This window comes from Ctenopharyngodon idella, chromosome 13 (assembly GCF_019924925.1).
Source record: "Ctenopharyngodon idella isolate HZGC_01 chromosome 13, HZGC01, whole genome shotgun sequence".
Classification (NCBI taxonomy): Eukaryota; Metazoa; Chordata; class Actinopteri; order Cypriniformes; family Xenocyprididae; genus Ctenopharyngodon; species Ctenopharyngodon idella.
Genome location: NC_067232.1, coordinates 32,606,343 through 32,618,232, shown reverse-complemented (window position 1 = coordinate 32,618,232; position 11,890 = coordinate 32,606,343). Strand labels below are relative to the sequence as shown.

General features: G+C 38.3%; 2 protein-coding genes and 1 long non-coding RNA gene across 12 annotated transcripts in view; 2 read left to right on the top strand and 1 right to left on the bottom strand.

The window, feature by feature from the left end:
- The window catches only part of fbxo9 (F-box protein 9), a 165,845-nt gene that overhangs the window by 5,745 nt on the left and 148,210 nt on the right, over window positions 1-11,890 (top strand). For 3 of the 9 annotated variants that reach the window (XM_051916208.1, XM_051916207.1, XM_051916205.1), the window contains exons 10-12: window positions 135-230; window positions 339-432; window positions 515-669. In XM_051916208.1, the coding sequence (XP_051772168.1) occupies window positions 135-230; window positions 339-432; window positions 515-669 (345 nt within the window). Of the gene's footprint in view, window positions 1-134; window positions 231-338; window positions 433-511; window positions 670-912; window positions 1,355-11,890 lie in introns of those variants that run through there. The other 6 variants (XM_051916203.1, XM_051916202.1, XM_051916201.1 and 3 more) reach the window with 3 other exon arrangements.
- On the top strand, window positions 2,553-3,965 carry LOC127524578 (heat shock protein 30). The gene has a single exon (XM_051916218.1). The coding sequence runs from the start codon at window positions 2,646-2,648 to the stop codon at window positions 3,333-3,335; it is 690 nt and encodes a 229-aa protein (XP_051772178.1). The 5' UTR covers window positions 2,553-2,645; the 3' UTR covers window positions 3,336-3,965.
- LOC127524583 (uncharacterized) overlaps window positions 6,163-11,890 on the bottom strand; it is a 29,563-nt gene continuing 23,835 nt past the window's right edge. For both annotated transcript variants that reach the window (XR_007933095.1, XR_007933096.1), the window contains exons 4-5: window positions 8,978-9,606; window positions 6,163-7,811 (exon numbers count right to left, since the gene is read on the bottom strand). This is a non-coding gene — a long non-coding RNA (uncharacterized LOC127524583). The remainder of the gene's footprint in view (window positions 7,812-8,977; window positions 9,607-11,890) is intronic.

Genomic DNA, 11,890 nt, shown 5'->3' with positions numbered 1-11,890 from the left:
TCTCAAAATATCTTCTTTCATGTTCCACAGTAGAAAGAGTGTCATGCATGTTTGAAAGGACATGAGTGGGTGTAAATGATGACTGAATTTTCATTTCTGAGTGGAGTATCTCATGAATGTCCCTGATCTTTTAGGTACCTGCGCTTCTTCCCTGACGGTCAGGCCATGATGTTGACCACCCCTGAGGAACCTTTGGTCATTGTCCCAAAGCTGCGCAGCAGGAACTCCAGGTGTGTGTCATGGGGCTAAATAACACCTCTGAACTTGACTTGGCTGATAACACATTCTTGTTCATGTGACCTGACGGTTAAATCATTAAAAAGCTTCAATTTCCACAGGATGGATTCCATCATGTTTGGCCATTATCGGCTGTCCCAGGACACAGACAATCAAACCAAAGTTTATGTCATTGTCTCCAAGAGAAAAGAAGAGGTTGGTTTGTCATTTAACAGCGCTGTTCTATTTGTTTGCTGTTTTAATAGCAATAAACCGATTGATTGTCGTCTTTCAGCAGAAGGTGGCAGAGTACCAGAGGAGCCGGTTCTGCAGGCGGAACCCCGTCCCTGAAGCCGAGCGCTCCTTCCATGTAGGACTGCAGTTGTCCTCTGGGAGGCGGCAGCGCTTCAACAAGCTGGTGTGGATCCACCATTCCTGCCACATCACCCACAGGTATCTGATGAGGCCCAATGAAGCTGTTCACGCAACCAATAATGATGTATTAGTGCAGGGGTTTTCGAACTGGGGTCCTGGGACCTCCTGTAGCCTTTGGGCCCATAACAATTGTCTCCTGGACCTGTTGAATTTAAGTAACAGCACTGCTTGGAAGATTTGATCCAGAACAGTCAGTAGGCAGTGAGCATTTGTGTGAATTGTGTAAATTTTTTCTAAACTCCTTTTCCTTTCCTCACTTAGATCAACTGGAGAGACAGTTGTCACTGCATTCGATGTGGATAAAATGTACACGCCTCTGTTTTTTGCACGAGTGAAGAGCTACACAGCCTTTTCAGAGCGTCCGCTGTAGGACGACCCAAGCGATGCATGCAGAAATCCGACCCTCGACCCCTCCAGCCTCTCTACTGCTTCCAGCACAGGCTGTTTCTTATGAATGTACAAGAATGGTGTGACATTTTTAGAGTCCCTCAGTCTTAACTGCAGCGCAAAGCATTACGTTTTGTTTTCATTAGTGTAAGATCTGTTACTCTCTTATTGCAAAGATAAAGATACAATATATATAAGATTGTCTGTAAGAAGTTTCAGTTCAACTGTGATGAATGTTCACTTTGTTTGTGTGAAATTCAGTGAGGAAACATGTCTACTGACAACTGGAACACCCAAATAAATGAGCTATATTGTGTTTTGCTTGTTTTTCATTAATGTATTGAAATTATGTTGCGTAGTACCTGAAAGGGGTCCTTGATTATTTCACTTTTTTAACTTTAGTTAGTGTGTAATGTTGCTGTTTGAGCATAAACAACATCTGCAAAGTTACGACGCTCAAAGTTCAATGCAAAGGGAGATATTTTCTTTTACAGAAATCTGTTTAAGGACTACAACAAACGGCTGGTAGGATCTACAACGAGCTTCTTCCGAGAACACACAACAAAAGGGGTGAGGCCATGTTGGGGTGCTTTAGAGAAGAGGAAGAGTTGTTGTAGTAGAGTGTTGTTATCATGCTGTCATTTTACGCCGGACTGCTTCACAAACGAGGGCCAATTCAACACTGGATTTGCACAAAGATTAACATGACGGCACATGCTAGTCGATGAGTTGAATCAACTCCACAGCAACTACATTAATTTATCCACTAACCATTCAGAAACGTCCAGTTTCATTCTAAATGTTGTAACTTCTTCCTGAGTCTCTCCATCAGTGTCCGACTCCGGTTTGAACAATGTAAGGCTGAACACCGTTACTGACAATCCTCATTTTGGCTGCGTGAGATTCTCCAGCTTTGTTGTTGTTGAGCAACCGAAGCGTGAGCTGTTAAAGCTCCGCCCTCTTCTGGAAAGGGGGCGGGGAGCAGCAGCTCATTTGCATTTAAAGGGACACACACAAAAACGCAGTGTTTTTGCTCACACCCAAATAGTGGCAAATTTGACAAGCTATAATAAATAATATGTGGGGTATTTTGAGCTGAAACTTCACAGACACATTCTGGGACACCAGAGACTTATATTACATCTTGTAAAAGGGGCATTATAGGTCCCCTTGAAGTCAAATTGAAATTGAATTTTTTTTTTCTTATTACACAACACTGGTCTTAAATTGATGAAAGAAGGTCTCTGCGGTCTTTCATCAAAGTGTTTCCAGTTTGGCTGATATCACCAAAGTCCTCTCCTCTAAACACTCTACCACATTCTGGTATGGATCCCTTTTATTCCTGCCAGATAAAATCAATATTTTTCAGCTGGAGCCCCTTAAAGCTGATATCTTTTAAAATAATATACTGAACTTATAAGTAACACTTATAAGTAATTCTGTATTTATCTGTAAACTGGGTAAAAGTAAATAAAGTAAAAGTAAATAAATAAATTCAGCTTAATCGATGTCCAATCCTCATCTAAAATAAGAGTGTGACAGGTGTGGCGTCATCAGTTCTCTCTTCTGCCCCCCACTGGACGAATCCGGAACTACCTGGAAAGTTCATGAACTTGCTGGTGCTGAAGATCACGCGGTATAAAGCCGAGCGACTCGCAGCACTCGAGTCAAATCTGAACGCCTCACGAGTGGACGACACCAGAGAGACTCGAGAACACAAAACCCTGAACATGTTGAGCCTGCATGGATTCCAGCCTTCCTTCAGCTCACTGATGGGAACCGAGTGGCCAGTGCGCAGTCTCTGGCCGGAGATCACAGCTCTTCACAGACACGCAGAAGTGCTGCAGGAGGCGAGGAGCAGCCTGGAGAAACTGCAGCACGAGATCTTTGAGGAGATGCAGCAGGAGGAGATCTATCCAGTCTCCTGCGCAGTGGAGAAAGACGGAAGCCGCTTTGCTTTGACGCTGGACACTCGCGACTTTTCCCCGGAGGAGCTGTCAGTCAGGCAGGTGGGCAGGAAGCTGCAGGTCTGCGGAAAGACCCAGAAGAAGCAGGAGGATCCCGGGAAAGGCTCGTACTCGTGCAGAATCCAGGAGTTCAGACGGGTGTTTGACCTGCCTGAAGGAGTGAATCCTGAGGGATTGTCCTGCTCCATGGCTGATGATGGAAAGCTCTACATACAGGCGCCAGTGAATCAGAGATCTGAAGACGCTGAGAGGAAGATTTCCACTGACTGTGAAGCTGTGAAGACAGTCGAGACACAACATGAAGCCACGACTGATCAGAAGACCGAGTAAAACCCTGATCAACTCTGATGGACTGCCTTAAATGATGTTTCGTTTTGATATAAATCCTGTATAGTTGTACAGTTTAGGTAAAATATCACATTTATATCTGTAAAGTTTGAGTAAAACTTTTTTAAACTTGTTGTATAGTAGTTTGTTTAACATAGCTATACAGTGCAATACTTTTCCTCACATTTGCTATGAAAAATATTTGTAACATTTTGCACAAGCTCCATTTGTTAACTTGAACAAGAACAAAAATGTTGAACTTCTAAAGCATTTATTAATCTTGTATGTTATATATTATGTAGGCCTGTATGTATGTAATATATTGAAATCAAAAATTTTATCTGATAATATAATTTAATGCACCTGAGCTAACATGAGCTAACAATAAACAGATTAAGCACTGTATAGCTCTGTATTATTAAACACTGTTTTGTGACAAATGTTTTGCTCACTGTTATTTTATTATTAGTTATGCATTTACTTACGTTTAATGGGAGTTTATTGTAAAGTGTTACTGAAATATCATGTGCAGAAACCAAATGTAATGAATCAATGCTAAGAACTTGTACTGAAACTCATCTTAAAGGAATGGTGCACATAAAAATTAAAATGAATGTATTTTTTGAAAGTTCAGTGGTTTGTGTTGTTCTCTTCTACAGCCCTTAAAGGATTAGTTCACTTTCAAATGAAAATTGTCCCAAGATTTACTCAACCTCAAGCCATCCTAGGTGTAGCTATATGACTTTCTTCTTTCTGATGAACACAATCTGAGACATATTAATTAATATCCTGACTAGTGCTGTAAATTGATTAAAATATGTGATAATTTCACAGTTAATCTCTAAATTGAAACAACATAAAGAAACAACATGAAGACAGTATATTTACCTCCATCACATCCATAACTCGGTGCTGGGTGATGAAACATGCTTTAACTTGCTATTATCCACCATATCCTCAGAGTTCAGTTCATGCACACTCACCTTAGCTGATGGGACAAGGCTCCACACTATCCCCTCAAATTCCACCAATATTCCCTTTATAGGCTACGTCATTGAGAGAATATTGGTGGAATACGAGGGGGTGGTGTGGAGCTGGCTCACGCACCTGGTCAGACGTGGTTGGTTCAGGCGTTGGTTCTGGCTCGTGTATCATGCCAGGCTCAGGCTCTTTGTCTGTGGTATATAGCATTCTTTCGCTGTATTGCAAGTGCTGGTATTTCCTTCAACAAGCACAAACGTTGTATTTGTTTAAAATTAAACAAGAGAAACAAATGGTGCCAACGACCGCTCAAACACTGAAATATGATTCTTTTGGTGCATGGGCACAAAAAAGCACAAAAGCCTGCACACATCTTGCTTATGAACATGTATCCAAAACACTTTGTCTTTGGACTGTGCACTTTTTTAGTACACAATGAGCAATTTGTTTTTTTATCGCCTCTGATTGAAGGACGTTTTCTCAAAGGACATGGTGTGCGGGCTTCTGTGCTTTTCTTTACTTTGTTTAAAATTAAAGCAATACTGCATGTTACAAAGATTTTATGTGGTTTTGTTGATGCCAAGAGACAAAAATCACTGTAAAGTACAGGCTTGAGTATGTTTAATATTAGATTATATATTTAAAAAAAAAAAAAAAAAAAGTAATATGAATAATGAGTAATAATAAAATGTTTAGAAATTCAATGACATTCATCTGAACTAATTTTGATCTTGTTTGTCCAACAAAAGAAAACAAACAACATTATAATACATCATGACAGCACAATGCCATAAAGCAGATCTTTACACTTCTTAAAAAGATTAACATAGAGGTCACATAAGAATCATGCAGGAGTATACATAATCTATTTACACTTTTCATCACCAGCAATTTATCATACAAGAGCCCCCAATACTCACTGTACTGCAATGACACTTTTTAACTTTTTCAAGGGAAAGATAGTACTCAAGTTATACAGAAGTGAAACGCAGAAAAGTACAGAAAAATGAGAATTTTTATCTAAATATTTAAACTAAATAACATCAGTTAATGCAGATTTGGCCGGCTTGGCCAGGTGGTCTACCTCCTCATTGCTCGCCACATGAGCCAGCACTCATACAGAATGATTATTCCTAATTGGCGTAATATAATTGATCAGGGGGATTTTGTATAAAATGTCTTGCTGTTGCTGATGTAGATTAGCCACCAAAACAAATCTGAAAAAATCATTCAAACCCAAACACAAGAAAAGCTGTCAGATTTAAATGAAGTTGTAAATTAGATAAATTTAAACAACTTGTAAAAGTTTTTTTTTTTTTTGTCTTTTTTTACAGTATCATATCCAAATGGACAAATGAACAATGTAAGATCTTTTAACATTTGATAAGGACAGATGTTTTATACATATTCATAAATGAAAGTTAAAGGAACACTCCACTTTTTTTGAAAATAGGCTCATTTTCCAACTCCCCTAGAGTTAAACAGTTGAGTTTTACCGTTTTCGAATCCATTCAGCCGATCTCCGGGTCTGGCGGTACCACTTTTAGCATAGCTTAGCATAGTTCATTGAATCTGATTAGACCGTTAGCATCTCGTTCAAAAATGACCAAAGAGTTTCAATATTTTTCCTATTTAAAACTTGACTCTTCTGTAGTTAAATCATGTACTAAGACCGACGGAAAATGAAAAGTTGTGATTTTCTAGGCTGATATGGCTAGGAACTATACTCTCATTCAGGCGTAATAATCAAGGATCTTTGCTGTCGTACCATGGGTGCAGCAGCCGCAATGATATTACGCAGGAATGACAGTACAGTTCCTAGCCATATCGGCCTAGAAAATCACAACTTTTCATTTTCCGTCGGTCTTAGTACACGATGTAACTACAGAAGAGTCAAGTTTTAAATAGGAAAAATATCGAAACTCTTTGGTCATTTTTGTGCGAGATGCTAACGGTCTAATCAGATTCAATGAACTATGCTAAGCTATGCTAAAAGTGGTACCGCCAGACCCGGAGATCGGCTGAATGGATTCGAAAACGGTAAAACTCAACTGTTTAACTATAGGGGAGTTGGAAAATGAGCCTATTTTCAAAAAAAGTGGGGTGTTCCTTTAAAGCTGCAGTCCGTAAGTTTTGCCTCTTTGTCGCCATCTCTGTTTGAAACCTGCAATTGCAGTGATTTGTGGAATTATCTTTACGTGGGTAGTGCTTCGGCACGGCTCCTCAGCGCGGATGAATCTAATGTTTTGAGGTGCAGCTGCAGCTAAATTATTATTGTTTTACTTTGTTCTCGAATTGTTAATGCTAAAAACATTAACACTGCGTGACTACGTGTATTTAGTGTGTATTATCGTTATCCATAACTGTATGGATTAAGCGAAAACATGTGCTACTGTAACCTTATTACCCAGTGAACCATTTAAATATCTTACCTGTCCAGCAAGGAAGATTAAAGTCTTTTACTTTTTTTACCACAGTTGTTGATGATGATTGTCGTTTTGAACTTTCTGGATTACAAGCCACCATCTCAAGTTTAAATACATTGCAGCTGCTGCAAGAAGAGGCTACAACTGATGCACCACCAGCAGCATCCACACATGCGACATAGCCAACTAGCCAGGACTCCTTCTTTCTGTTTACAGACATGACGTATTGATGCAAAGACAAATGTCAGCAAACTCGTATTTCCCCCAAATTCCTACCAGTATCAGATTACAAAACATTATTACAAGCTTACCGTTGTGAATCGGGTTAAGGTAAGGAAATAGTTTTGAACACTGGCTGGTTATGTACTGTACTTGCTCAATAATTGATTTTGGATCATTTTTAACCAAAAAAAGTTACGGACAGCAGCTTTAAAAACAACAGACAATCATTTAACTGAAACAAATAGAAATTAACACAATAAAAAAATCTCTCAAATAAAACAAAAATCATAAACAGGAAAAGAATCTTTGGAAGAGAACATGAATGGAACATACAAACCTGAACTCTATTATTTACATCTTTCTGCAGCTTGCAAAGGATCTTTCTCTTTTTATGGGTCGTTTATAAAAATTAAAAATAAAACAATCAGTACAAAAATAGTCCAAATAACTTGCTGCATTTCAAGTGCTCTGATGGCATATTTTGTATGAGGAAGAGAGTGAAATTTTATCTGTTATTCACTGAAAATCTTTCCGCTGATCCCCTCATGAAGTCAGGTCTCATTCAAAAAGATTCATCCAAACTTTGGTCACAAGATGTCTTTATGAGAATTGTATCCTCAGTTGCCCATTTAATGTTGATCATCTGAATGATTGTTTGACTTGCCCCGTCTTTCGTGACTGTCTTTGTCTCTGCTGGGTCGTCACTTAAGGATGTTTCTGCCTCATCTGCGCTTTTAGCGTTGCTCATCGAACTTGCCACACCTTTCTTCTTTGGCTTTGCTAAGGCTTCCCAACTCACCCAAATGATTGCTATGATGCAGAAGATAATAGCCAGAATATAACCTATAATCTTGAAAAAAGAAAGAAAGATAAAAATAGCATAAACTGCTAGTCGTACAAGTTAGTCATCTTTTTTTTCTTTAACCCTCTACAGCACAGTGTTGCCCTCGGGCAATGGAAAGTTTTCTTAAGCCCTATGTTTAGTAAATTTTTCTTTAAATGATTACAACCAATTAGAAAGTTCAAGAAAGTACCAAAGAACAGTCCAGTAAGGTGTGGGAGTCACCATCAAGCACCATTTAAAGGCGGGACGTCCTGTTCTGACACATGGTCACAGGAGCACATGGTGTGAGAAGAAGGTAAGATAATTTGCTTTAGTAATCTTATTTAAAATGACATGAAATGTACATAAAAAATATGTGTGTGCGTGTGAAGGTGTAGAGAAGCCTTTTGTCAGGTTTTATGAAGTTTTTTTATTTTGAATGTTCAGAAATTCAGTTTTTCTTTTCGTTGCCTCAGAACAATGTTGTGCGATAAGGGGTACTTTTTGAGGATGTTTTGGACAATACCTCAGATTGGCCATAATGTGTTATATGAAGGGAAGATGCAGGCTTCCTGTGTGCGCAGGAGTGATGTGAAAAAAACTGTAACATACACCTCTGTTTCACAGCAGAGAAGAACTGCTTTGTTTTGTACGGAGTGAAATCTTATTACATGAAGTACATTATATGGCATGACACACTACATGATACAGACCTATGCATGTATCAAATTCAGTGAAAAAAAAATTTTATCAATAAAATGTTCCCAAATGAACCAAAAAATGATGTGGAATTTTTTTTTTCATGTGCCATCAACATGTGTGCAGTAGAGAGTTAAGTCTGTTCATAAGTTTTTTAAATGAGTTACATAAAAATGTAGATTGGTCTAATCTGATACCGAAAAGTAAGACTGATTAGTTGGTCAAACTAGTTCTTAAGACTTAAATTAAAGTTGCACTGATAAAAGTGTGATGATTTTTTTAGATACTTTAGAAACTTTGCTCATTGTCTAGAAATGGATGATTACCTTCATGGAAATGCAATAAAAACATTCTAAACATTAAACATACTCCATTTGTTTGTAGCTTTCTTTAAGAAATTCAGAAAAAAGTATGTAGAGCAATAAAAACAGGATAATGCAGTCTTAACTTTTCACATATAAAGGACAATTGGATAAAAATCCTGTGATGCTTACCTTTGATGTAAATATCAACTCCCGTGTTTTTTCGTAATATTCAGTCTCATATTCTTCTGGGCTTAATTCAGTGGGTTTGCACCAATTCAAACAATTTGGATGCAGTTCATTATCACAGGCATAGCGTCCAGTCCAGTTTGTTAATCCACATGCAAAATAATCACCATCAATGAAACATATACAGATCCACACAATACCTGGAATACAACAAACTACAAAAACTTTTTCTAGAGATGTTTCACTGTTGTCCTGTCCTTGAGATGTTTCTTTGGTGTCTTTTCCTTGAGATGTTTCAGTGTTGTTTTGTTTTTTACATCTACATTTATATTGACAAGGCCTTAACAATACGAACATTATAACGAAAGCAAAGAGAGCTGGAACAATGAAGATGAAAGCTGATATAGCTTTGTTCCGGTCAGCTTTGCATGGGCATGAAAATTTTACATCCACAATTGCCTGCAAACCCACTAACAAAAAGCTAATTGGAAATGAGGTCACAATACTCATTTTGGTCAGCTGTCTGCCAAACATATTTAAAAGCGGAAAAGAAGGCATCTTCTGAGGTCTGTACTGCACGGTATGTTAATCTGATGACCTTTTTGGTTTCTCCGGTTTGGAATGTATTTGGTCTGGTCCACAAGATTCACATAAAAGAGAAAGAGTTAATAAAATATTGGTCAGATCCCTGTAATGAATCTTCAAATATCAGCCAACTTAGGAGGGGACAAGTTCAGTATTTTTTTTTTTTTTTTTTTTCCACCTGAAGTCTGAGTCAAGTCCTAAGCTGGAGTCCAAGTCAAGTCTGAAGTTTGTAACCCTGGAGTCTGAGTTAAGTGTCAAGTCTTTTGTCACGAGTCAAGTCTCAAGTCAGTAAACATCAGTGGCAGCTCATCATGAGAGGCAAGAGAGGCACAGTCTACACAAAATTTTAAAGTGGAAAATGGGAGGAGGACGATTAATATTAAAAAAAAATTCCTAGTTTTTGATTTCATTTTATGCCTAAGAATTTACATTTCTTGTCTGTAATTTCACTATTGTAACATCATGAAATATTACTGAGTCTAAACCACTGCTGCTCTTCTCCGAATGTGCCAAATTTGCCATTTGGAAAACAGGAAAGACTTTGCCTTTTTTGGTTAAAAGTACTTAGTACTTTCTGCTGTTCAGTGTTGAGAAAAAAGGAGGGCTATCCTCCCTTGATATAACAACCGATCATCACAGAGACTTATGTGATATTAGTTTGAACTGCTGTTTTGCAAGTTTGAAGAGTAGAGATATTGTAGAGATACTATTAGATCACCAACAAATTTACCAAGATACCACTCTACAAATTAAAAATGAAGGAGGACACCATACTTAAAGCTAGGGTATCACATCCTGATACCAATCAATAAAAGAAGTGGTCTAAATATGAAAAAATATTCATATAGTTTAGGACCAGAAAAAGTATGTTCAATCCAAATGCAATGATACAATGTCCTACCTGCTTGTCAACATGTATTTTCATACACTGCGCACCCTGCGGTGCAGATATCATCAAGTTCCATTATGCAGAGTTTTACCAAAGTCCCTTTAAGATAAGTCATTTCAGTCGGCGGCCATATTTGAAATGCCCAAGTGCAGCTCCTATCTTTTTGAATGGGGAAACATCAAATTCTCCAAAACTGTTCACTAAGCTTATGATTAAATTTCATTTTGAAAAACACCAATTAAATCTGACAACAACAATTTCTTAAAGCTTGTTTCTTATGTTCAAATATTGTTTAAAAAAGCTTGTTTTTTATGCTAAACCAGCCAATGTGCATGCACAGTCATGAGCGCGAGTCTGAGAACGCTGCCTGTTTCTATAGCAACCGGAGCTTCTTACGGCAGCTGCAGTTACACGATGACTTTACTAATCAACGATTGGCTCATTCACTTAGAAGGCGGGGCTTCTTGGCCATATTGGGTGTTGCACTTTCTCCTATACATAATTAATAGGAGTGCACCGTCTTCCTAAATAAAAAGTCTTTGGTTGTACAGTTGCTATGCAGAGTTGTATAGTCACAGAGTGCCACTCCTGAATTACACATGAATTACACATTACACACCATGTTGTAACCATAATTACGAGACGGCAACCCATGACGTTTTTCTCTGAGCTGTTCAGACTCAGATGTATGTGTTTCTCTGGCATCAACATCAACGCCTAAATGAATCTGCAGCAGTCAGGTGGTGCATGTCAGAGCTCTTTAAATTGTTTATGTTATGTTTGAGACAAGGTAATTTAAAGCAGTCTCTCATGATACTTTTCACGCTTTTCATGATTTAATACTGGTCAATGACCCAGTGTATCTCTCTTGAGCAGAAGACAGAACACTCAGTGTCCGAATTCACTCACTTGTTTTTTTATTCAGTCCCTCAAGTGGTCTATATCAGTGGACTAATGTAGGGAATAGAAAACAGGGGGTATAGGGGGTGATTTTGAACACAGCCAGAATGCTGGCTTTTTATGAGAGCTGCCAGTAAGCAAGAATAATTCACGATGCGGTACTGTGAGCTGCTGCATAATGCTGAATTGCTGACACTGTGAGAGATAAAGTAAAGAGATAAAGTAAAAAAATCTTCCTCAATAGTTAAAGGATTAGTTCACTTTAAAATGAAAATTAGCCCAAGCTTTACTCACCCTTAAGCCATCCTAGGTGTATATGACTTTCTTCTTTCTGATGAACATAATCAAAGAAATATTAATAAATATCCTGACGCATCCAAACTTTATAATGGTAGTGAATGGTTGTCACTAGCAGGGCCGCGTTATCCTAATGGGCAACATGGGCTGCAGCCCAGGGCCCCGAACACTGTGGGGCCCCCGAGAAAATTCTCTTTTGCATTTTAAAATGCATCGCTGTTACACCCGAATCAAGAGTCACAGGT

What these genes read in the sequence shown, in the direction of transcription:
- LOC127524578 (XM_051916218.1), top strand. Translation starts at nt 2,646, where the DNA reads ATGAACTTGCTGGTGCTGAAGATCACGCGGTATAAAGCCGAGCGACTC.